At 43.0% G+C, this 26,145-nt stretch overlaps 1 protein-coding gene across 1 annotated transcript; it reads right to left on the minus strand.

The window, feature by feature from the left end:
- Window positions 1-4,579: 4,579 nt before the first annotated feature.
- Window positions 4,580-16,860, minus strand: LOC111960430 (myozenin-2). Its single transcript, XM_023982422.2, has 7 exons — window positions 16,624-16,860; window positions 14,845-14,934; window positions 13,338-13,373; window positions 13,166-13,293; window positions 10,621-10,753; window positions 5,295-5,481; window positions 4,580-4,911 (listed from the first exon to the last, which is right to left on the minus strand). The coding sequence occupies exons 2-7, from the start codon at window positions 14,924-14,926 to the stop codon at window positions 4,671-4,673; spliced, it is 807 nt and encodes a 268-aa protein (XP_023838190.1). The 5' UTR covers window positions 14,927-14,934; window positions 16,624-16,860; the 3' UTR covers window positions 4,580-4,670.
- Between the last annotated feature and the right edge of the window lie 9,285 nt (window positions 16,861-26,145).

A 26,145-nucleotide genomic window follows, 5' to 3' on the forward strand; every position in this document is an offset into this window, starting at 1 on the left:
TCTCCCCCTTTGAAGAGTGGGATGACCGCGGCAGCTTTCCAATCTTTGGGGATCTCAGATGATACGAAAGAGAGGTTCAACATGCTAGTAATAGGGGTTGCAACAATTTCAACGTATAATTTTAGAAAGAGAGGGTCCAGATTGTCTAGCCCGGCTGATTTGTAGGGGTCCAGATTTTGCAGCTCTTTCAGAACATCAGCTATCTGGATTTGGGTGAAGGAGAAATGGGGGAGGCTTGGGAAAGTTGCTGTGGGGATTGCAGGGCTGTTGACCGGGGTAACGGTAACCAGGTGGAAAGCATGGCCAGCCGTAGAAAAATGCTTATTGAAATTCTCAATTATTGTGGATTTATCGGTGGTGACAGTGTTTCCTAGCCTCAGTGCAGTGAGCAGCTGGGAGGAGGTGCTCTTATTCTCCATGGACTTTACAGTGTCCCAGAACTTTTTGGAGTTTGTGCTACAGGATGCAAATTTCTGTTTGAAAAAGCTAGCCTTTGCTTTCCTAACTGCCTGTGTATATTGGTTCCTAACTTCCCTGACAAGTCGCATATCGCGGGGGCTATTTGATGCTAATGAAGTACGCCACATGATGTTTTTGTGCTGGTCAAGGGCAGTCATGTCTGGGCTATATGTGTTCCTTGTTCAAAAACATTTTTTATGGGGCATGCTTATTTAATATGGTGAGGAAAGCACTTTTAAAGAATAACCAGGCATCCTCTACTGATGGAATGAGGTCAATATCCTTCCAGGATACCCGGTTCAGGTCGATTAGAAAGGCCTGCTCGCTGAAGTGTTTTAGGGAGCGTTTGACAGTGATGAGGGGTGGTCGTTTGACCGCAGACCCATTACGGACGCAGGCAAAGAGGCAGTGATTGCTGAGATCTTGGTTGAAGACAGCAGAGGTGTATTTGGAGGGCAGGTTGGTTAGGATGATATCTATGAGGGTGCCCGTATTTACGGATTTGGGGTTGTATCTGGTAGGTTCATTGATCATTTGTGTGAGATTGAGGGCATCAAGCTTAGATTGTAGGATGGCCGGGGTGTTAAGCATGTCCCAGTTTAGGTCACCTAACAGCACGAGCTCTGAAGATAGATGGGGGGCAATCAATTCACATATGGGTCCAGTGCACAGCTGGAGGCAGAAGTTGGTCTATAGCAAGCGGCAACAGTGAGATACTTGTTTCTGGAAAGGTAGATTTTTAAAAGTAGAAGCTCAAATAGTTTGGGCATAGTCCTGGATAGTAAGACAGAGCTCTGCAGTCTATCTCTGCAGTAGTTTGCAACTCCGCTCCCTTTGGCAGTTCTCTCTTGTCGGAAAATGTTATAGTTAGGGATGGAAATTTCAGGGTTTTTGATTGCCTTCCTAAGCCAGGATTCAGACACGGCTAGGACATCCGGGTTGGCAGAGTGTGCTAAATCAGTGAATAAAACAAACTCAGGGAGGAGGCTTCTAATGTTAACATGCATGAAACCAAGGCTTTTATGGTTACAGAAGTCAACATACTAGGGTATGATAGGATGTGAATACAGTGGAGGTAAACCTAGGCATTGAGTGACGATGAGAGAGGTATTGTCTCTAGAGACACCATTTAAACCAGGTGAGGTRACCGCATGTGTAGGAGGTGGAACAAAAGGGTTAGCTAGGGCATATTGAGCAGGGCTGGAGGCTCTACAGTGAAATATGACAATAATCACTAACCAAAACAGCAATGAACATGGTATATTGACATTAGGGAGAGGCATGCGTAGCCGAGTGATCATAGGGTCCAGTGAGTAGCTAGGCGGGCTGGAGACACGGCGATTTAGACAGCTAGCGGGCTGGGGCTAGCAGGCTAGCAGAAGGGCCTTAGAGGGACGTCGCGATGGCAGAAGTCTGTTGTAGCCCACTCGTGCGGTTACGTCGGCAGACCAGTCGTGACGGATCACCAGGGCTCAGTGTAGTAAAAGGGTCCAGGCCAATTGACAAAATAGGTATAGTAGCCAAAGAAATTGGCTGATGGACCTCTTCAGCTAACAGTCCGATATGCTCTAGACAGCTAGCGGGCCGCGGCTAGCAGATGGGCATTCAGGACACGTCGCGACGGAGGAGCCTGTTGAAAAAKCCCCTCGGGCGGATTACGTCGGTAGTCCAGTCGTGAAGAATCGGCGGGGCTCCATATCGGCAGTAAAAGGGGTTTAGGCCAATTGGCAAAATAGGTATTGTAGCCCAAGGAGTGGCTGATGGACCTCTTCAGCTAGAATAGGCTAGCTCTAGGCTAATTGGTGCTTGCTATGGGACAGAGACGTTAGCCAGGAGTAGCCACTCAGATAGCAGCTAGCTAACTGCGATGATCCAGGTGAAAAGGTTGGCAGGAGTTGTCCGGGCTAAAGGTTAGCTGATGACCGCTAGCAGTAGCTAGCTGACTACTAGCTAGTAGCTCGTTAGCTGGCTAGCTTCTGTTGGGGGTTCCGGTTCTAAAGTAAAGAAAATAGCAGATCCATACCACATTGGGTGAGGCAGGTTGCCTCACATTGGGTGAGACAGTTGAGGTTAAGAAAAAATATTTAAAAAATATATGCGAAGAAAAAGGATATAAAAAGATATATACACGGGACACGACAAGACGAAGACAAAGACGCCTTACTGCTACGCCATCTACGCCATCTTGGATTTATCACAATGTGTGCAGCCATTTGTCAGAACGGTGTCCTTCATCATCATGTCACTCTACGTCCTTACAATACTGCCCACATTATCACCTTCCTTGACACCCTGCATAATATCCTCATTCTCAATGACCAGAGGAATGAATGGGCCAGAGCAGTCGAGGTTTGTTGTTATCTGGGACAACGTAAGTTTCCACCTGGCTGCTCTGTTCCACCATTGGTTCATTGACCATCCGCAAGTTTTGATGCTCAACCTGCCAACATATTCTCCATTTCTAAACCCAATAGATGAGTTATTTTCAGCATGGCGTTGGAAGGTATACGATTGCCAACGCCACCAACGCATACTCCTTCTCCAGGCGATAGAGGAGGCCTGTGTTGACATAGACGAGTGGGCATGCCAGGGCTGGATACGTCACTCCAGACGCTACTTCCCCCACTGTTTAGCCAGAGAAAACATTGCTTGTGATGAGGTGCTGTGGCCAGACCCAAATAGGAGACCGGATGCACCCTAATTGTTTTTTTCTTTATAGTAACAAGCCTATTTGTTTATCTTCTACTGCATTCTATTTTCTCCCCTTGCATTTCTGTTTATAGTGTAAATATATATTGAATATGCATACATACTGTATATATTTGTGCATATACATGTACGTGTGAGTGCTATGACAAACTGCCGTAGACTCCACTGCACACTGAACATGCAAAAGACACAAGATAGTAGTGTTTTCCATTTGTCACATCCGTGTGTAGTTTGCGTGTATAAGAGCTAATCATGTGATGGTTTGTGTGTAGAGTTTTGATGCAAAAACACCATTTTGAAAAGAGTTCAAATAGTTTTGAATTATGTGTTCGGTTTTGCAAGAGATGTGTGACGTTTTGCATGTTGTGTGTGTGTTTTGGGGTTTTGTGTGTAGAGTCTAGAGAAAAGGAGCCCTAGTTTCAGAAATCATGTGTAAGCAATTGTCAAAAACTGTAAATAGAATAATACTTGTTCGTGCAGAAACAGGAAGAGCGCGAACGTACAGTGAGAGATTTTTATTTTTTATTTGCGCCAACAATGAAAAAGGGAATTAATGTTGTAAAAATAATGACTTGCTTATTTGAAGAAGTAATTAAGTAACTGATAACCTAAATTGAAAAACGAACCCGTTAAGTTTCTCGTTACCACAAAAAAAGTAATCTGAGTACTCCCAACAATGGTCACATCCTGTTCACGAATACCCTATATTATTTTGAGTGGGACAGCTGAAAGATGTAGCGACAGAGAGGAGTGGGTAAGAGACTGGCTGATATGATGCGAGTGGCCGCATTGTCGCCAAAAGGTGAGGGGCGCCATCTCGCTCGCCTCGGGGAAGCAGATTTGATTTATCAGCTCGGGCAGTGTAACCTTGAGGTGTGTTATAGAACTGTAACTTAGACTGACATAGGATGTGAGTGGTGATGGAAGACTACATAGAAGAGAACACAGGTGCAATGTCATGCGGCAATGGATCCTTCACTGTAGATCAAGTGCAGACACTTATTCAAGCGTTTCTCTGTGAATATGTTAAAGCAATTTGTGTCACTCAATCACAAGGAAAGGGACAAATTCAGCAGGAAAAGCAGCAATGCAAGCATAAAATCATTAAAGGAAAACTGAAATAACAGCATTATGCTTTACATAATTTTATTTACCTCAAAAAACAACTAATACCAATAATCAAATGTCATCAGGCAAATACAATTTCACTCATACACATCAATGTATGTACAGCTCCTATACTGTATTTAGTAACTCTGGCAAGTGTGGTTGACTTATTTTAAGTGCAGTTTGAAGATGGGCAGAATACCTTGGGCATGGGCCAAACAGTTAATCAGAGAAACGTGTGTTTTCGCCACAAAGAAGTAGCTAACTTGCCCTAAGCGGAAAACCAAAATATCTCCTTCCCTCACTCTGACCCTATTCTGACCCTAACCCACCAAAAAGGACTTGTGGGTAGCAAACCAGGAAGCGTCTCGGGAGACACAGCAACAGCCAGAGTTTCAAAGGTCATCGGACTCCGGGATAAGCATGGGAACCAGCGGCACTGTGGGAAGGATAAGTGGGGCGCTGGTCCCCGCCCAGCCACAGGCCACCCTGTTGAATGTGGGCCTCTGCACTGCCGGCTCCGCTTGGAGCTCGGGGTACAGCTCCGGCATGGGGTTGTGTTCTACCTCGGGGGCCTTGAACATTGGGGCCGGTCTGGTGGACTTGCCTCCGAAGCCTCTGAACGGAGTAGCCACCCTGGAGATAGATAGAGGATTGACAATGTTAATTTTAACCTTGCACCACTAACAATGCAGAGGGAAGTGACAGATTTGCTCATCCCATCAAAGGTATGAGCCACTGTCTGGAGGACATGTTCTGTTGAAATGATAATGCATGGTATGTCTGTTGACTATGTTGTGACCCAGATAAAAGAAAGCATGTCAGTGGACTCCCTTCATCTACTACAAATGTGTAAAATCAAGTTGACATTTTAGTACATTTCGACATAGAAGACATTGAGTATGTTATGCTCATTACAAAATCACATGTTGACATATGTTTTCCGAAGTCAGGAGTGTTACACGCTGCGCAAGTACTATTTCAACCAAGGTGTGGTCCGGGTCCATCATCAGCTATACCTGTTGAAGCTCTTGTACCCTGGTCCTTCTGGCTTGGCCTCGGGCTCTTGCAGGCAGGTGACGAGGCTATCGGCCAGGGAGGGGTCGTGGTGGTAGATGGCCTGGTCCCAGGGGGAGTGGTAGGACTTCGGGAGGCATGTTCTGTTGAACTTCTCTGGTTCCATTTCTTTCAGAGGGCCACCATAACCTGGGCGAAAGAGAGGGAGAGAGAATCTGGTGAAAGGGCCCTGGGATTCCACATAACCTTTATTTGGTACAGCTTGTGGTTCAAGAAGTAGAGTGAGTGAAAAAGAGGTGGGGAGGGAGAGAAAGACGGAGAGAGAGAATTAGTGAGAAACTGCATAACAGCAAAATGATGTAATAGACTATTAGAAATGATTCACAATGACCTTTGAGGCATCCATCAGGCCATATATATTATACTACCAACCTGATTTTTCCTAACACAAAGCTCAATATAAACCCCATGAAGCACCGCATGGGTCCTCCCTGTGTTGCCTCCAGGGGAAAATATGGTCAAGTTTCACAGTGAACCAACAAGAAGGACTTCTTACTGTGTGGTGTAAGGGTGACAGGGAAGGCCTATCCAAAGAACTATCCTTCAAAACGAGTGTTCTTCGCCAGGGGCAGCTTGCAAGCAGGTGTTACATAACGTGGGGTGTTGCGCTGTCACGTCCAACCCTCTTATAACAAACAGTCCCTCTTCCTGAATTGATGGTTGCTCGAGAAGGAAATGGGAAAGACCAAACATTGGCCCCTCAGGGGAGTTCTGCTGTTTTTCACAAAACGCACACCACAAGAGATTTACACCGGCCACATAGAGTGCTCACGTGCATGGTTGCGCATTTAGTTGCTCCAATGTGTTGTGGGAAATGTACTGTGACTGCCGCACTTCAGGAAACACTGGGGGTTGGGGGAGATAAGAGGATGATTTGTGTATAAGTGACATGGTTGCCCCAAAGCTTGGTTAGTAACAGAATTACGCTTTGACTAAGGTAATTTATTTATTTTTTTACTTTAAAATATATGCCAAACAGAAACCATTGATTTAAAAGTTTAACAAACCATACAACTCCATGCACAAGGACTACTTTAAAAATGTCCACTGAAAAATGTACAAAAACGAATGTAGTGGAAGAACTGTACAGATGCAAACTTTGGTAATGGAATTACGGTAAAATCTCCCTCATGTTTTTATGCAACCAAAAAAAAACTTAAGTATCTGCTCCGAATTAAGGTATAAAAAATATCTGCAAAAAGAATGGGGTGTCCGTTATGACATGGCACCTTGACTTTGAACTACAGTAAGTGAACTACAGTTTTGGTTATTGAACTACAGGAAGTGAAGTGGATTTACACCCGGTAACGGAATTACATCATGGGTCCCTGATCMGTACTGCACAGACATGCATAATTATGGATATGAATGTCATGGTCCTCATGTTTCACAAGTTTTGACATCACAGCGCAACACAGCAGAACACAGTGAAGTACCGTGTAGTACAACACAGCAGAACACAGTGAAGTACCGTGTAGTACAATTGAGCTCCACTCACTGTACTGTGCTATCCAAACTCTATGATAGGTTAAAATTTGGTCCGGTCCGTCTTTGGACACCAAATTTCAACTACTTTTCAACATCCATGGACGGCCAGTGTCGGTCGGTGCTCAGTGGGTGAGGATGCTGGTTAAAGTAAATGGAAAGAGAGGGGGCATTAGGTGTCAGTAAGAGGTGTCAGTAAGAGCTGGGAGAGTTTCCATTCATTGGAAAGAGAGAGGAAGGGGTGTTGCAGACTGGTGATTAGACAACCAGATGAGAAAGAAAACACTTCTGATCTTAAGAAAACAGTTCTGATCTTATATGCTAAGACTTATATCCAGTCAAGAAACTAACCCTAGCCCCTTACTGCCTAGACAGGATTTTACTTGTATTAACTAATATAGTCATAGCTCAACCTTGCCCTCTGATAGGCTAGGTAGGACTTTGTTACTAGGAACGCTTTCTCCTTTATTCACTCATGGTGCTGTATATGTATGGTCCAGCTGGATATAACAAACAATGAAATGCTAAGCTAAGGTTTCATAGGGGAAAGCATTTTATCCTTGTGTGGAATCTTCTGGCTCAAGGGCATGAGCCATCTTTCTTCTTCTCCTCCTCCTTGTTCTCCCTCTCCCTCTTTTTCTCTTTCAATGGAACCCCCCTAACTTTCTGTATCTATCCCTCATTCTCCCTCTCTCTTTCCCCCCTTACCCTCCCTCTCTTTTTACTGGCGACCATGGGCATAGTTTGATAACAGTCCAGATTCCCCACAGGAAATGTATAGAGTATTTCCTGTGTCCACTGCTCGCTGTCCCSTGATACCATCAGGGAGAGACTGGCTCTCAGATCATGCTCGCACTCCCGATCCAGCACRGTCAACATAATATGGACACCAGTTTAGCCGATGAGCACATGGAGACAGTARGTGTTGCTATTTCGGGAACTTACGACTACGCCACCACCTTGATAGAGAGTCGGAGGAAAAGTCAGTAAATACGCATGGAACATTTTGGATGGACCTTGTGTGCAATTGACCAATAACGTWAAAAAAAAWGGGAAATCATAACAGTCACAAACCACAGTTGGGTCACCTGCTACTGTCCTCCATTCCACTGGCATATTGTTACAGTGCCTTCGGAAATTATTCAGACCCCTTGACTTTTTCCACATTTTGTTACGTTACAGCCTTATTTTAAAATGTATTCAATATATTTTTTTTGCTAATTTATAAAAATAAAAATAAAAAACWGAAATATAACATTTACATAAGTATTCAAACCCTTTACTCAGTACTTTGTTGAAGCACCTTTGGCAGTGATTACAGCATTGCGTCTTCTTGGGTATGACGTTACAAGCTTGGCACACCTGTATTGGGGAGCTTCACCCATTCTTCTCTGCAGATCCTCTCAAGCTCTCTCAGGTTGGATGGGGAGCGTTGCTGCACAGCGATTTCCAGGTCTCTCCCGAGATGTTCGATCAGGTTCAAGTCCGGGCTCTGGCTAGGCAACTTAAGGACATTCGGAGACTTGTCCCGATGCCACTCCTGCGTTGTCTTYATTGTGTGCTTAGGGTTGTTGTCCACGTTGGAAAGTMAACCTTTTCCCCAGTCTGAGGTCCTGAGCACTCTGGAGCAGGTTTTCATCAAGGATCTCTCTGTACTTTGCTCCGTTCATCTTTGCCTCGATCCTGACAAGTCTCCCAGTCCCTGCCGCTGAAAAACATCCCCACAGCATGATGCTTCCACCACCATGCTTCACCATAGGCATGGTTCCAAGGTTTCCTCTAGACGCGACGCTTGGCATTCATGCCAAAGAGTTCTTTAGGTGCCCTTTGGAAAAATGCAAGTGGGCTGTCATGCTTTTGACTGAGGAGTGGCTTCTGTCTGGCCACTCTACCATAAAAGCCTAATTGGTGGAGTGCTGCAGAGATGGTTGTCCTTCTAGAACAGGGGTGGGCAATTCCAGTCCTCGAGGGCCTGATTGGTGTCACAGTTTTTCCCCAGCCCCAGCTAACACCCCTGACTCCAATAATCACCTCATCTTGATCTTCAGTTTAGAATGCAATTTGATTAATCAGCTGTGTTTTCTAGGGTGTGACACCAATCAGGCCCCCGAGGACTGGAGTTGCCCACCCCTGTTCTAGAAGGTTCTCGCATCTCCACAGAAGAACTCTGGAGCTCTGTCAGAGTGACCATCCGGTTCTTGGTCACTTCCCTGACCAAGGCCTTCTCCCCCGATTGCTCAGTTTGTCTGGGCGGCCAGCTCTTTGGAGAGTCTTGGTAGTTCCAAACTTCTTCCATTTAAGAATGATGTGGGCCACTGTGTTATTGGGGACCTTCAATGATGCACATGTTTTTATGGTACCCTTCCCCAGATCTGTGCCTCGACACAATCCTGTCTCGGAGCTTTACGGACAATTCCTTCGACCTCATGGATTGGTTTTTGCTCTGACATGCGCTGTCAACTGTGGGACCTTATATAGACAGGTGTGTGCCTTTCCAAATCATGTCCAATCAATGGAATTTACCACAGGCGGACTCCAATCAAGTTGTAGAAACATCTCAAGGATGATCAATGGAAACAGGAAGCACCTGAGCTAAATTTAAAGTCTCAGAGCAAAAGATCTGAATACTTATGTAAATAAGATATTTGTTTTATTTGTTTATAGATTTTAAACATTTTCTAAAAAACTGTTTTTGCTTCAACATTATGGGGTATTGTGGGTAGATTGCTGATAAAAAACAGTAGCAGGTGACCCAACTGTGGTTTGTGACTGTTATGATTTCCCATTTTAGCAAATCATTTTTTATTTGTTTTACTTTATTGGTCAATTGCACACAAGGTCCAWCCAAAATTTTCCATGCTGTATCCACTGACTTTTCCTCCGACTCTCCCTCAAGGTGGTGGCGTAGTCGTAAGTTCCCYAAATAGCAACACGTACTGTCTCCATGTGCTCATCGGCTAAACTGGTGTCCATATTATGTTGACGGTGCTGGATCGGGAGTGRGAGCATGATCTGAGAGCCAGTCTCTCCCTGATGGTATCASGGGACAGCYAGCAGTGGACACAGGAAATACTCTATACATTTCCTGTGGGGAATCTGGACTGTTYTCAAACTATGCCCATGGTCTCCAGTAAAAAGAGAGGGAGGGGAAGGGGGGAAAGAGAGAGGGAGAATGATGGATAGATACAGAAAGTTAGGGGGGATCCATTGAAAGAGAAAAAGAGGGAGAGGGAGAACAAGGAGGAGGAGAAGAAGAAAGATGGCTCATGGCCRTGAGCCAGAAGATTCCACACAAGGATAAAATGCTTTCCCCTATGAAGCCTTAGCAAAGCATTTCATTGTTTGTTATATCCAGCTGGACCATACATATACAGCACCATGAGTGAATAATGGAGAACGCGCTCCTAGTAACAAAMTCCTACCTAGCCTATCAGAGYGCAAGGTTGAGCTATGACTYTATTACTTAATACAAGTAAAATCCTGTCTAGGCAGTAAGGGGCTAGGGTTAGTTCCTTGACTGGATATAAGTCTCAGTCTAAATTAGGCTTGCTATCAGGCCAGGCCAGGCTGCGCTACTTTWAATTTGGACCAAGGCTTTTTATTCTGTGTGCGATTCAGGTGATACAACACACATTTTCAACTGATCAAGGCTGACTCCAACGTCACTGGCTCACCCGGTTATAAATCATGCTAATGACTCCACTGACCTCCAGGCTACTGAGTCATAAGGGTCATGGGGTCATGAGTTTCGAGCAGAGGTTATTTCACAGTTGCAGCACCCACCTGGTGCGATGTTGTCTGGGTTAGGGGCTGTGCTCAGGTCAGACATGTTCTGGGGCGTTTTAGACAACTGCTGCTCCACACTTAAGCTGTTTTCTTTGGTTTCCTGACTCTCCGTTTGAAGAGTTACACCATTCTAAGGGGAGAGGGAGGGAAGGAGAGGGAGAAATACAGTTTAGAGCATGGGGTCAAAGAGATGGAYAGAAAGAGTGAGGGAGAGCGAGAGGGACAGAAAGAGGAGAGGGGGAGAGACATTGAGAGGTCAGTGAGTGTCTTATGCAGAGCCAGTAATATAAAGAGTATTGTTTTCTCATGCTTGAATATCCTGTGRTGTGGTCCACAGTGGGTAACTTTCATCTTCCCAGTGATATTTGGAATGATTTACGCCAGGACTTCCTCAGGAAATGTCGACAACTTGAAATAGCAGTTCCCCTTTGCCCCCAATGGTAAACAAACTGGGGGAGATATTCTTTTTAAAAGAATTTCATCATATTCAAATATATTGTAAATATATTCCAAACAACCTGTCATACTATGACGCCCTCTGGTGGCATTTTCTTWGCGACTTTCATTAGATACATTTAAAAACTATTTTAAAAATTAAAATGTCCTACAAACACATGCTTAGTACTGATAGAAACTTAATAACCYTGGCATTCTATTACAGGTGTACAGCAACAATGTGACTATTACAGAGCCAGAGAAACAGCAGGCAATGAAAAGCTAAATAAAATAAATATTTTGGGGGGGGTTTTGGTTCCAAATTGTCCCCATGTTGGAGAATAAGAGAATTTAAAGTCTAGATTTGAAGTAAAATATGTCACCAATTACCATTCAGAAAAACATTGTCATATATTTTACCTGATGGTGGCGCTCTACACATTTGCAAATTCCCATAGGAACACAGCCATATTTTTTTAAACAGTTGAAACCAGATGCATCTGGTTTGATCTGGTTTGGGTAATACCTCACCTCAAGCCTGACATCCGATCACCCTAGTGATCGGGACTTTTGAGTTATTKTTTTTTGTTGTTGTAAATAACAGACAGACAGGCGAGGAAACCCTCAAACTTATTTTCCCATTCATATTTCTCATTGGAAACAAATGAGATGGATCAACAGATGCATTTGAGGCAATGTCATATTAAATGTGGATCAAAAAATAAATGCATTGCATTACGATGACTACCAGGGTCTACCCTTTCCACACATACAACATTTTTGCACTTTTGGTGACTTGACCTAAARTGCATACTCTATGAATATGACCATAGCTCATGGGGGCATTCTTATGACATCACKAGCAGTAAGATTTGAGCTCAATTTTCAAAAAGACAAGTGCTTTAGCTTTCAAATMATATGTCACTTTCTTAAGCTCCGGAGGCCCGGTACCGGGCCCAAAACAACACTCAGAGTTTAACAGGTATGACTGTGTGTGTACATTCCAAAGGCTCAAGCAACTATCAGAGGAAGTGTACTGCATGACATTACTGTTGTGTATGGTACGTCGTACTGTACGTTATGGTTTACAACAGTGTGCTGCTTTACYTATGAATGGGTTGTCAGAATGAGTGGCACATGTCATAAAACGTCAGAGTGATGTACAATGTGAAACCGTGCAGATGTGCGTTCTTCTCCAGCTAAGCTAGATATAACAATTACTAAATGCAAAGTAACAGATTATRAGACCCTTGGCATTTGGACTTTCTGTTTTAAAAGCTATATGGGAAATGTCCCTATGTGGCCTAAGTAGTCTAGCAGCTTACTAGGGCCTAAAGTAGACTATAGGGCCTATGTAGCCTATATTGCTGCGAAGATGATGACTTCGTACACTGCCCATCCAAACACAAAGCATGTAAACAGGACTTTGACGTATGCCCGTTGTAAGAATATCACACCTATTATGCAAGTCCAAGGCCTTGTCCAGAAACGACCCCTATGTCCTGCCCCCTATCCTCTATGACCTCATTATAAATCTTCATGTAGCAATATACGATAGCAAATCCACCTAGCCTATCAAAGGGCAGAGCTACTATAGATCTACTGTACTCTATACAAGTGCCTAGGAGGTAGGGTCAAGGMGTTGTTTCTGGAACGGGTCCAAGTCTTGAGCAGCAGTAGGGCTGCAGTCTGCAATGCATTTCAAGTGCCTATGCATTTTATTAGGAAATTAGATATTGTGTTCCTCAATTTCTTTTTTTTAGGACCATAGGCTGCTATAGGATTGGGGAGAATAAATCACTAGATGTACTAGCCGTGCAGAACAGTCTCAGTTCAACAGCTGATAAGTTACTGATAATGTAGAAAATGCTTATTGATAATGGTCTGATTGAACCGTTTAATGGAAACTCTGAGCCTTATTTGCGTCTCTCATCACAATCACATAAAGTACCAAAACAACTGGTAACAGTCATCACCCTCATCGCTCAGTTCCCCTTAAATGTTCTTGTTGAAACAGCAACTTTGTTCCAGTGTTTTGATTGTCCTTGTAGTTAGTAGTTAGTGTTCACATTCAAGGGTGCACATGCAAGTGGTTTGTGTTGCTTACATTGATTTGTGTGTTGGTTACATTCTGGATGTTCTCGAAGGTGTATTTCTCYGAGCGCCTCTTGCGCTTTTCGAAGAGGAGGGAGCCCCTGTTGGAGGCCAGAGACAGCTCCTCCAGCATCACATGGCCTAGGAGGAGGGAGCCCCGAAGAGACACGCTCACAGCATAAAACCATAGGACTCTCTTCTTCCCAGGTCCATCTCTGCATCTGGAGAGGAGGCACAACAGCTCCTGAATGAAAGTGTGTGGTGGCTGTGTGTGGGGGGGGGGGGGGAGGGGGAGAGAGACCAGAGCTAGCGCGGGGGGGGGGGGGTTCTGGTGTGTGTGTATTGTGTCATACTGTACCTCACCTGTATATGCCCTTATTATGTGTAGTTGTCGGTTTATCTGTGTTTGGCTGAGCTAATGTCCCATACTCCATTACTTTTAAATGACCCTATTATGCAAATTCTGTCAAAATAGTTTCTCATTATACTGACAATATGCACATTTTGCTAATTACATTCTACTGATTACCTTTCAATGTAAAACACATTTTACACATTCCCAATACCCATCTCACTGACTTAGTATACACTGAGTATACAAAACATTACATTGAGCAAGCTATGATCCCTTATTGATGACCCTTGTTAAATCCACTTCTATCAGTGTAGATGAAGGGGAGGAGACAGGTTAAAGAAGGATTTTTAAGTWTTGAGACAATTGAGACATGGACTGTGTATGTGTGCCATTCAGAGGGTGAATGGGCAAGACAAAAGATTGAAGTGCTTTTGAACGGGATATGGTAGTACAGTAGGTACCAGGCACACCGGGRTGTGTCAAGAACTGCAACGCTGCTGGGTTTTTAACACTCAACAGTTTGCTGTGTGTATCAACTATGGTCCACCACCCAWAGGACATCCAGCCAACTTGACACAACTGTGGGAAGTATTGGAGTCAACATGGGCCAYCATCCCAGTGGAACACTTTCGAACACCTTGTAGTCTCTATAACCCGACAAATTGAGGTGTTCCTAATGWTTGATATACTTTGATATAGTGTATACTGTCAATATGAGTAATGATGAATCATTTTCTCGTGTCAGCCAGCCTCTCATGTTGGCCCCCTGGTTTGCGATTAATACCTAATGCATGCTGATCATGGAGGTGTCATAGGCCTATCAAATCAGCCAAAGCAATCTAGCCTGCCAGAATATGCTTCAGCTGTCAGTGACCCTCAGGCCCCCCCATCCCTCCCTCCCTACCGCGACAAGCCATGCAGTTGTCCACGCCCAGAAATAGCTTGTTCAAAGGACAACGACAAAGAGATTAGTTACTTTGAGCAAATAAAATTCTTATTTATATACAGGGCCTTAGATGGTGGCGAACTAGATGATACACCGCTACAAAGCGAGAGTGTTCAGTGTGCGTGTCAGAGGAGGCTGGTGGTGGGAGCTATGGAATTAATGGAATGGCAACAAACATGTGGTTTCCATATGATTGATACCGTTCTATTCATTCTATTCCAGCCATTACAATGAGCCTTTCCTCCTATAGCGCCTCCCACCAGCCTCCTTTGGTGTGTGTGTGTACATACGCGTTTGTGTTTGTTCACAGGCACTCACTTGAGTGTATTTATGTCTGTGCAGTGTGTACACTATGACTGCAGTTACATTTATTCAGAGAGTGAGAGAGTACCTTCAGGACCCTGTATCTCCCTACAGATGGCTGCTGCTTGCAGCTTCCTCTCATTGGTTGTCATGGTAGAGAACTGTGACATTGCTGCCGCTGGGGAAACACAATATCACAAGGGACAGCATGTTACGGCACACCTTGTTCAATGACAGCTAGCTTAACATCACCCCAAAGGAGGCAACACTGTGCAGCATGCTATTGATCGCTAACATTACACTCCCCCTGCAACACACAAACACGCGCCGGAGCCAGTTGCATTTATTGGAGGCGCTAAAAGGGCAAAGTTAGCACATCCCTTTAAATAACCTTGGCATCACTTTAAATAACCTTGGCATCCCTTTAAATAACCTTGGGCCATTAAACGCTGAGCACATACTCATCAGACATGGCAGGAGCGAACCACGGTAGAACAAGAATCGATATAATTGGAATTACCCATGTTGGTCGAAAATGGACAGGGGTACAGGACAGGACACAACAAACAGATGTGACAGTTGAGAAGATGGGGCAAGCAACAGTCCACAGTAAAATACACATTTTGCCCAAGTCAAGCTTGCAATTTCCCAATTCTGGTCCTCGAGWACCCCAAACAGTACATYTTTTTGTTGTGGCCCCAGACAAGCAAACCTGATTCTACTTGTCAGCTAATTATCAACCCCTTGACAAGTTGAATCAGTKATTTTRTGTCCGGGGCTACAACAGAAATWTGTGCTGTTGGGGGTACTCGAGGACCAGAGTTGGGAAACACTGTATGCACCATCTTGTTTTCGTTCAAATCTGAATGAATATATATACTTGTATGTACAGTATTTTATGAATAGGTACTCATAAGTWAAGTAAAACAACTCAAAACTGATCTTGTCCACTAATTTGGCCTTAGAGCCAATCATAGCTATCTGACCAGTTGATTAAAGCATGCTCACATGTTCATTCATAGCTTTAGTGTCAYCTCCAAGAAGTAAATCCACCTCCAAAGAACTTCTCAATGTTCATTCATACTCTGTTGTAAATGTAAAAATGTTAAGGGAATAGCACCAACAAAAGATGTATGGAGAATTAAGAAARAATGTGAAATTGCTCCACATTGTCATGCATAATRAAATTAATAAACATAGAGTAAGTKATTCCAGCCTGGTCTCATAGACTCAATGTCTAGCAACCCAAAGGTTGAGTTTTCAAATCTCATTACGGACAACTTTAATTAGCAACTTTACAACTACTTACTACTTTTTAGCTACTTTGCAACTACAGTACTTAGCAGGTTAGCTAACCCTTTAACCTAACTCCTAGCCTTAACCCTAAGTTAGCCACCTAGCTAATGTTAGAGTTGACCACCTAACTAACGTTAGCCACAACTAATTCGAAAAATATCATACGCATTGCAAATTAGTAACATATCATACCAATTGTAATTCGTAACATATCATATGAAATGGATGATGGACATCCACAAATGAATACATATGRAACATATTCTAAATGGTGGGAGACAGATTTACATATACTATGTTACGTCTACCCCTGAGTCCAGGTTGGTCATTCACATAATGCCAAGCTCTATTAAATCTTAGGGGGATCAGATGGACCTTACATATTAGCAAGACATTGGGATGCAAAGAACTTGTTAGATTGACAGTAGTGCGGAGGGCAGCTCTGTCGCAATGGTCTATTGAGTGTCCCCAACAAGCTTGACTTGAAACATCAATGTCACCCTGTACAATCACACAGCAAAACATATAGGCACAACACCTAAGAAGTGGCCCCGTGGTTATGACACCTTACCTGTGTGTAGGTCCCTTTAGGGGGGTCTCAAGATATGTCTGTATCCTTACGGAAGCTAGGAAGGCGTGGGGCGAGGAGGTCAGACTGGGTAGTGCGGCCTAGACGGGTCCTTGCGCTCCCCAGCTCTGAAGATGTTGCGGGTGTGGGTGGGAAAGAGGGGGAGGGGATGGGGATCGGTGGCTGGCTGGGATGGGTGAGTGACTGGGTGGGTGTCAGTGTCTGTTGTCATTGGTATGTGGTTTGGCCAGCGTGGGAGGTGGCTAAATATAGCAGGCCTTGGCTACCACTTCACTTCCCGCTCTCTCGTGGACCGGTGTCTGTACAGTAGCTTAGATGGAGGTCACTACCAGACTAGCTCAGTCTTAGCCACTACTTCCCCTAACCCCTTTTTGATTCCATACCATCTCCCCCCTCCCCGTTTGACAAGCAAGGACCTGTGGGAATGTTGTAAATCTCCCTCCCCCCAGCTGAACCAAGTTTGCAAACCCTTATATTACTCCTCATATGTATTTATAGTGTAGATCTCAATGGTCTGCCCAGGGAGCTGAAACGATTGGATAAGTATGAACTGTACCTAAGCCGCTGATTGGAGCTGTTTTGGTATTGGGCCCTAGGTGGCAGGAGAGGTCATTGAGAGGAGTTTTATATTTCCGGTGCACCAAATGCATCAATGACTATGGGACTACCAGTATGCTATGAAAATAAAAATAAATTCATAAAAATATGCCTTATGAGCTTAGAACCTAAAATATAAGCTTGTTTTACTCTAATGTTTGTAGACATTTTAAATGTAACCAAATACTGTTTAGCCTCATAACATGCTTAAAACTAGTATTTAAATATATTGGATGGTCTGTCCATGCATCCATGGCTCTGTCTATGAATTTGAGAGTGGTTACATTTCTCCAGACCCATCGCTCAGAGCTTTACCAAAACCGAAGCGGGATTCCCGCTTTGTTATTGTGTCAATTGCAGATTGCACCTTTTAAATAACCAAGTTGTTACAACTGTTATGATATAATTGTTCAAACGTTTAGGAGACATGATCCGAAAGTAAAACTGAAGGGGCGGTTACTTTCAAAGGGTATTACAAATATCCAAAGATTCAGGATGTTCAGGGTGTATTGAACAACATTCACTGTTCTTCAATACATCTATTCTAGTCTATCCAACTGAAAGGAAGCGATTCCCAAACCTTCCATAACAAAGCCATCACCTACAGGGAGATGAACCTGGAGAAGAGTCCCCTAAGCAAGCTGGTCCTGGAGCTCTGTTCACAAACACAAACAGACCCCACAGATCCCCAGGACAGCAACACAATTAGACCCAACCAAAAATATAATTTTTGACATGACACATTGGAAAGAATTAACAAAAAAACTGAGCAAAATACCTGACCACTGTGACTGACTCAAACTTAAGGAAAGCTGTAGGCAGACCTGACTCTCAAAAGAAGACAGGCTATGTGCACACTGCCCACAAAATGAGGTGGAAACTGAGCAGCACTTCCTAACCTCCTGCCAAATCTATGACCAAATTAGAGACACATATTTCCCTCAGATTACACAAGTCCACAAATAATTTGAAAATAAACCCAATTTTGATAAACTCCCATATCTACCATGTGAAATACCACAGTGTGACATCACAGCAGGAAGATTTGTGACCTGTTCCCACAAGAAAAAGGCAACCAGTGATAAACAAACACCATTGTAAATACAACCCATATTTATGTTTCTTTATTTTCCCTTTTGAACTTTAATTATTTGCACATCGTTACAACACTGTATAAAGACATAATATGACATTTGAAATGTCTTTATTCTTTTGGAACTTCTGTGAGTGTAAAGTTTACTGTTCATTTTTATTGTTTATTTCCCTTTTGTTTATTATCTACAGTTGAAGTCGGAAGTTTACATACACTTAGGTTGGAGTCATTAAAACCCGTTTTTCAACCACTCCACAAATGTATTGTTAACAAACTATAGTTTTGGCAAGTCAGTTAGGACATCTACTTTGTGCATGACACAAGTAATTTTTCCAACAATTGTTTACAGATAGATTATTTCACTTATAATTCACTGTATCACAATTCCAGTGGGTCAGAAGTTTACATACACTAAGTTGACTGGGTGCCTTTAAACAGCTTGGAAAATTCCAGAAAATGATGTCATGGCTTTTAGAAGCTTCTGATAGGCTAATCTGACATCATTTGAGTCAATTGGAGGTGTACCTGTGGATGTATTTTCAAGGCTACTTCAAACTCAGTGCCTCTTTGCTTGACATCATGGGAAACCAAAAGAATCGGCAAAACCAAATTGTAGACCTCCACAAGTCTGGTTCATCCTTGGGAGCAATTCCCAAACGCCTGAAGGTACCACGTTCATCTGTACAAAACAATGTATGCAAGCATAAACACATGGACCTCGCAGCTGTCATACCACTCAGGAAGGAGACGTTCGTTCTCCTAGAGATGAATGTACTTGGTGGGAAAAGTGCGAATCAATCCCAGAATAACAGCAAGGATCTTGGAAGTTGCTGGAGGAAACAGGTACAAAACTATCTATATCCACAGTAAAACGAGTCCTATATCGACTAACCTGAAAGGCGGCACAGAAGGAAGAAGCCACTGCTCCAACCTCCATAAAAAAAGCCAGACTACGGTTTGCAATGCGCATGGGACACATGGGTACATTTAGGATAATTGTTCTCTGCCTGATGAAACAAAAATAGAACTGTTTGGCCATAATGACCATCATTATGTTTGGAGGGAAAAGGGGGTTGCTTGCAAGCCGAAGAACACCATCCAACTGTGAAGCACGGGGGTAGCAGCATCATGTGTGGGGGTGCTTTGCTGCAGGAGGGTTTGGTGCACTTCACAAAATAGATGGCATCATGAGGGAGGAAAATTATGTGGATATATTGAAGCAACATCTCAAGACATCAGTCGGGAAGTTAAAGCTTGTCGCAAATAGGTCTTCCAAATGGACATGACCCAAGCATACTTCCAAAGTTGTGGCAAAATGTCTTAAGGACAACAAAGTCATGGTATTGGAGTGGCCATCACAAAGCCTGACTCTAATCCTATAGAACATTTGTGGCAGAACTGAAAAAGTTGTGTGCGAGCAAGGAGGCCTACAAACCTGACTCAGTTACACAGCTCTGTCAGGAGAAATGTGCCAAAATTCACCCAACTTATTGTGGAAGCTTGTGGAAGGCTACCTGAAACGTTTGACCAAGTTAGCAATTTAATGCAATGCTACCAAATACTAATTGATTGTATGTAAACGTCTGACCCACTGGGAATGTAATGAAAGAAATAAAAGCTGAAATAAATCATTCTCTCTACTATTTTTCTGACATTTTACATTCTTAAAATAAAGTGGTGATCTAACTGACCTAAGACAGGGAATTTTTACTCTGATTAAATGTCAGAAATTGTGAAAAACTGAGTTTAAATGTATTTGGCTAAGGTGTATGTAAACTTCCGACTTCAACTGTACTTCACTTGCTTTGGCTATGTTCACATGTGTTTCCCATGCCAATAAAGCCCTTAAATTGAAATGGTTCCAATAATTATTCCACCATAAACTTTTCCCATACAGGACTTTAGAAACACTTCAAATAAGGGCTGTGTTTCATGTAGGCTTACCCTGCCGTAACATTTTGATAACCGTGTAAATCTCTCATGGACAAGGTGACTTTTATCCATATATTCACGCCAAAAAAATGAAATGTTAATTAGCTGCTAATTTGGCCATCATACAGAACTAGAAATGCCTGTCTCAAGCTTCACGTCACTCGCCAAGGCCATGATTATCTGGACGAGACTGCCGAATCGAGACAGTTATGAGTCTCTTGATTAACTATCTAATGGTAGCTAAATTTAGTAAATAATAAATTGGCTAAATGTGTTTAAATTGACAATTATGTGAACTGTATTGGGAAAGTTTAACATTTACACAATACCTGTTATCTAGCTAGCTAGCTCATGGTTAGTTAGCATTCTTGATACTGTTTGTTTGTGTCTGTGGCTGAGGGGTGGGTAGCCTACTTCAAGTAGYCTTCTCCAGTACTTGACTTGTAGCTAACCTAGCTAGCTGCCTTATTTTGGTCTGGCTTTTTGAGAGGTTTCAGAAATGGCCTGATTTAGTATCTCTTCAGTCAACAGTGTACTTACTTTACTGAAGGAAGACATTGATCTACTTGCTTTGGTGGGTTTTAATTGAATTGGTATTCACACATTTGTTTTCCCAGGTAGAATTACTGCCATGTTATTGATGCCAAATTGCAAACCTTATTTCTACCTTCTCTACTCCAGAAGCAATGGGTGTGCCTGAGTCTTATCACCTCTCAACTAGGTATGCTGTTTCAACCTTCAACAATACTCCTGCTTTGGTCTGTTTCAGTCATTGCAGGAAGTCCTGAAGAGCAGGAGTGTGTGAAGGGCTCAGCCCAGCTCTAACACCTAACGTAAATAATCAACATAACGAAACACGGCGATAGGCTATGATTGTAAGGCATTATTCTGTACTATGGGTATAATTGGTTGGGGGGATTCATTTAGATGATATTGATATATAACGCATGCTTCACTCTTTAGTTGAAGTTTAATTTGTTGACTGATGCCAAGGCGGCGGCTGCTTAGAAGGAAGCAGCTGCAGACCAGAAGACTGCTGCCAAGGCAGCGCTGGTCCACACCTGCCCTGTCTGTCGGGTGAGTAGTATTGGTTGGTACTGAATGTGTAGGCTATTGTACTGGCCTGTGTGATACAGTCTTTCATATGTGTAGTAGGTTGTTGCATCGTATTGCTTAGCTTATCATTTGTGTCAACTTTGAATTCAATATAAGCCACAGATGAACTTCCTCCATTTTGTAATTGATCTTTACAGACGCAAACCCAACAACATTCAAGCAGCACTTTGAAAGCAAGCATCCCAAGTCTCCAATGGTCCCAGTACTGTTTGATGTGCAGGCCTAAGTGACCAAACACACTCAAATGGACCTACAGCTGGGGTAAGACTATTCCATCATTCACACACAGTGGAAACCACCATGTTGTCAACAAAATACTGTTGTCATTGCTTAAATTTGATTGTGTATGACTCAATTTATGGAAATGCTGTGATCACTCATCGTCTTTAAAGTTGTGATTCACAGACACACGATGACCACGATTTTAATGCTGCAACTGATAGGGAATGAATGTAGGAGCACACGCTGAGACCCCGAGTATGACTGGACATGGAACGGATATTTGAGACAATAACCTAAAAGGGGTGCAGAAGCACACCAGCACCCCATGTTATGTTTAATCCATGGCCAACCATCCCTCTAGCTACTCCTTATTCCACCCTAAATGCTTTGTCCGGTGGTCCCTCAACTTTGGACACTTTGGAACCTACACTTTTTTTCCCTATGCTGCTTCCTTCACTTTTGATCACTTCTAGACTGAGTAACACATTTAAAAGTGTTGTGGTGTACTGTTTTTGCCACCTTCTTTTCACCTGTGTAATGATGTCCTCCTGCTGCATATTCTGGGGTTCAGACTGAATGCAGTGTTAAATGTGCTGCTCACAATTGACAGCAGCAACATGGGATTTTTGAATTGACAAGAAGGATGTTGATATACAGTGCCTTGAGAAAGTAATTACACCCCTTGACCTTTTTCCACATATTGTGTTACAGCCTGAATTAAAATGGATTTTTTGGTCACTGGCCTACACACAATACCCCATAACGTCAAAGTGGAATTATGTTTATCAAAATTGTATTAATTAAAAATAAAAAGCTGAAATGTCTTGAGTCAATAAGTATTCAACCCCTTTGTTAAGTCAAGCCAAAATCGGTTCAGTTATAGACATTTGCTTAAGTCACAGAAGAAGTTGAATGAACTTGAATGACTATCTCATCGCTGTACCCCACACATACAATTATCTGTAATGTCCCTCGGTCGAGCTTTGAGTTTCAACCACAGATTCAACCACAAAGACCAGGGACGTTTTCCAATGCCTCACAAAGAAGGGCACCTATTGGTAGATGGGTAAAAATAAAGAATAAAGCAGAATTTGAATATCCCTTTGAGCATGGTAAAGTTATTAGTTACACTTTGAATGGTGTATCAATACACCCAGTCACTATAAAGATACGAGCGTCCTTCCTAACTCAGTTGCCGGAATTTAGTTTAGTTTATTAGGATCCACATTAGCTACTTCACATGCAGCAACTACTCTTCCTGGGGTCCACATAAAGAGTACAAATACATGGCAAAGTACCCAACATCAATAGAAAATAACAACATAAGATATTACATGAAATTAATTAAATAAGTGTTATATATATGAAAGACACCAAGAGACATCAGAAATGTTATTTACACACTTCATATACAGTGCATTCGGAAAGTATTCAGAGACATTTACTTTTTCCACATTTTGTTATGTTACAGCCTTATTATAAAATTGATGAGGATATATATTTTTTCATCCGTCTACAAACAATACCCCATAATGACGAAGCGAAAAATGTTTTTTAGAAATGATTGCAAATTGAAAAACTTAAATGTTACATTTACATAAGTATTCAGACCCTTTCCTCTGTACTTTGTTGAAGCACCTTTGGCAGCAATTACAGCCTCGAGTCTTCTTGGGTATGACACAACAAGCTTGGCACACCTGTATTAGGGGAGCTTCTCCCATCTCTGCAGATCCTCTCAAGCTCTGTCATGTTGGCTGGGGAGCATATTTTCAGGTCTCTACAGAGATGTTCAATCAGGTTCAAGTCCGGGCTCTGGCTGGGCCACCCAAGGACATTCAGAGACCTGACTAGTCTCCCAATCCCTGCCGCTGAAAGCATCCCCACAGCATGATGCTGCCACCACCATGCTTCACCGTAAAGATAGTGCCAGGTTTCCTCCGGACTTAACGCTTGGCATTCAGGCCAAAGAGTTCAATCTTGGTTTCATCAAGCCAGAGAATCTTGTTTCTCATGGTCTAAGAGTGCTTTAGGTGCCTTTTGGCAAACGCAAAGCAGGCTGTCATGTGCCTTTTACTGAGGAGTGGTTTTCGTCTGGCCACTCTACCATAAAGGCCTTATTGGTGGAGTGCTGCAGAGATGGTTGTCCTTCTGGAAATTTCTCCCATTTCAACAGAGGAACTCTAGACCTCTGTCAGAGTGACCATCGGATTCTTGCTCACCTCCCTGACCAAGGCCCTTCTCCCGCGATTGCTCAGTTTGGTCAGGCGGCCAGCGCTAGGAGGAGTCTTGGTGGTTCTAAACTTCTTCCTTTTAAGAATGATGGAATCCACTGTATTCTTGGGGACCTTCAATGCTGCAGAAATGTTTTGGTACCCTTCCCCAGATCTGTGCCTCGACACAATCCTGTCTCAGAGCTCTATGGACAATTCCTTCAACCTCATGGCTTGGTTTTTTTCTCTGACATGCGCTGTCAACAGTGGGACCTTATATAGACAGGTGTGTGCCTTTCCAAATCATGTCCAATCAATTGAATTTACCACAGGTAGAATCCAATCAAGTTGTAGAAACATTTTCAAGAATGGATCAATGGAAACAGGATGCACCTGAGCTCAATTTCGAGTCTCATAGCAAAGGGTCTGAATACGTATGTAAATAAGGCATTTCTGCTAAAATTTCGAATAACCTGTTTTCGCTTTGTCATTATTGGTATTGTGTGTAGAATAAGGCTGTATAGGGCCTCCCTAGTTGCGCAGCGGTCTAAGGCACTGCATCGCAGTGCTTGAAGCGTCACTACAGACCCGGGTTCGAATCCAGGCTGTGTCACAACCAGTCGTGACCAGGAATCCCATAGGGCGGCGCACAATTGGCCCAATGTTGTCCGGGTTAGGGGAGGGTATGGCCGGGAAGGCTTTACTTGGCTCATCGTGGTCTAGTGACTCCTTGTGGCGGGCCGGGCACCTGCAGGCTGACTTCGGTCGTCAGTTGAGCGGTGTTTCCTCCAACACATTGGTGCGGCTGGCTTCTGGGTTAAGCGGGCGGGTGTTAAGGAGCGCAGTTTGGCGGGTTATGTTTCGGAGGCCGTGTGATTCGACCTTCGCCTCTCCTGACCTCGTTGTGGAGTTGGATATGATGAAATTGGGGTAAAATACAATACAAAAAAAATATAAGAATAAGGCTGTAACGTAACAAAATTTGGAAAAGGGAATGGGTCTGAATACTTTCTGAATGCACTGTATACATATATGAATATTGAGAGGAAGGAAACTGCTCAGTGATTTCACCATGAGGTCAATGGTGACATTAAAACAGTTAGAGTTTAATGACTGTGATAGGAGAAAACGGAGGATGGATCAACAACATATTAGTTACTCCACAATACTAACCTATACTGAACAATAATATAAACACAACATGTAAAGTGCTGGTTTCATGAGCCCGAATAAAAGATCCCAGATCTTTTCCATACACACAAAAAGCTTATTTCTATCAAATATTAGAGAGAATTTCTCCTTTGCTAAGATTATCCAGCCACCTGACATGTGTGGCATATAAAGAAGCTGATTTAACAGCATGATCATTACACAGGTGCATCTAGTGCTGGGGACAATAAAAGGCCACTCAAAAATGTGCAGTTTTGTCACAACACAATGTCACAGATAAGTTTTGAGGGAGCGTGCAATTGGCATGCTGACTGCAGGAATGTCCAGCAGATTGGTTTCCAGAGAGTTGAATGTTAATTTCTCTACCATAAGCCGCGTCCAACCATGTTTTTGAGAAATTGACCTCACAACCTGTGGGATCATCTGAGGAGGTGCTGAGTAGTATTTCTGTCTGTAATAAAGCCCTTTTGTGGGGAAAAACGCATTCTGATTGCCTGGCCCTGGCTCCCCAGTGGGTGGGCCTGGCTCCCAAGTGGTGAACCTATGCCGCCTCAGGCCCACCTGCGTCCTTGCCCAGTCATGTGAAATCGATAGATTAGGACCTAATGAATTTATTTAAATTTCCTTTAATGAACAATAACTCAGTAAAATCTTTGAAATTGATGCATGTTGCGTTTATATTTTTGTTCAGTATAATTGACAGCGTGAAAAGAAGGAAGCATGTACAGAATAAATATATTCCAAAACATGCATCCTTTGCAGCAAGGCACTAATGTAAAACTGCAAAACAAATGTGGCAAAGAAATTCACTTTTTGTACTGAATACAAGGTGTTATGTTTGGGGAAAGTACAATACAACACATTACTGAGTACTTGCATCATGTTATGGGTATGCTTGTAATTGGTAAGGACTGGGGAGTTTTTCAGGATAAAAAATAAACAGAATGGAGCTAAGCAAAGGCCAAATCCTAAAGGAAAACATTGTTCAGTCTGCTTTCCACCAGACACTTGGAGATGAATTCACCTTTCAGTAGGACAATAACCTAAAATACAAGGCCAAATCTACACTGGAGTTGTTTACCAAGAAGACAGTGAATGTTCCTGAGTGGCCGAGTTACAGTTTTGACTTAAATCTGCTTGAAAATATATGGCAAGACCTGAAAA

Source organism: Salvelinus sp. IW2-2015, linkage group LG37 (genome assembly GCF_002910315.2).
Source record: "Salvelinus sp. IW2-2015 linkage group LG37, ASM291031v2, whole genome shotgun sequence".
NCBI lineage: Eukaryota > Metazoa > Chordata > Actinopteri > Salmoniformes > Salmonidae > Salvelinus > Salvelinus sp. IW2-2015.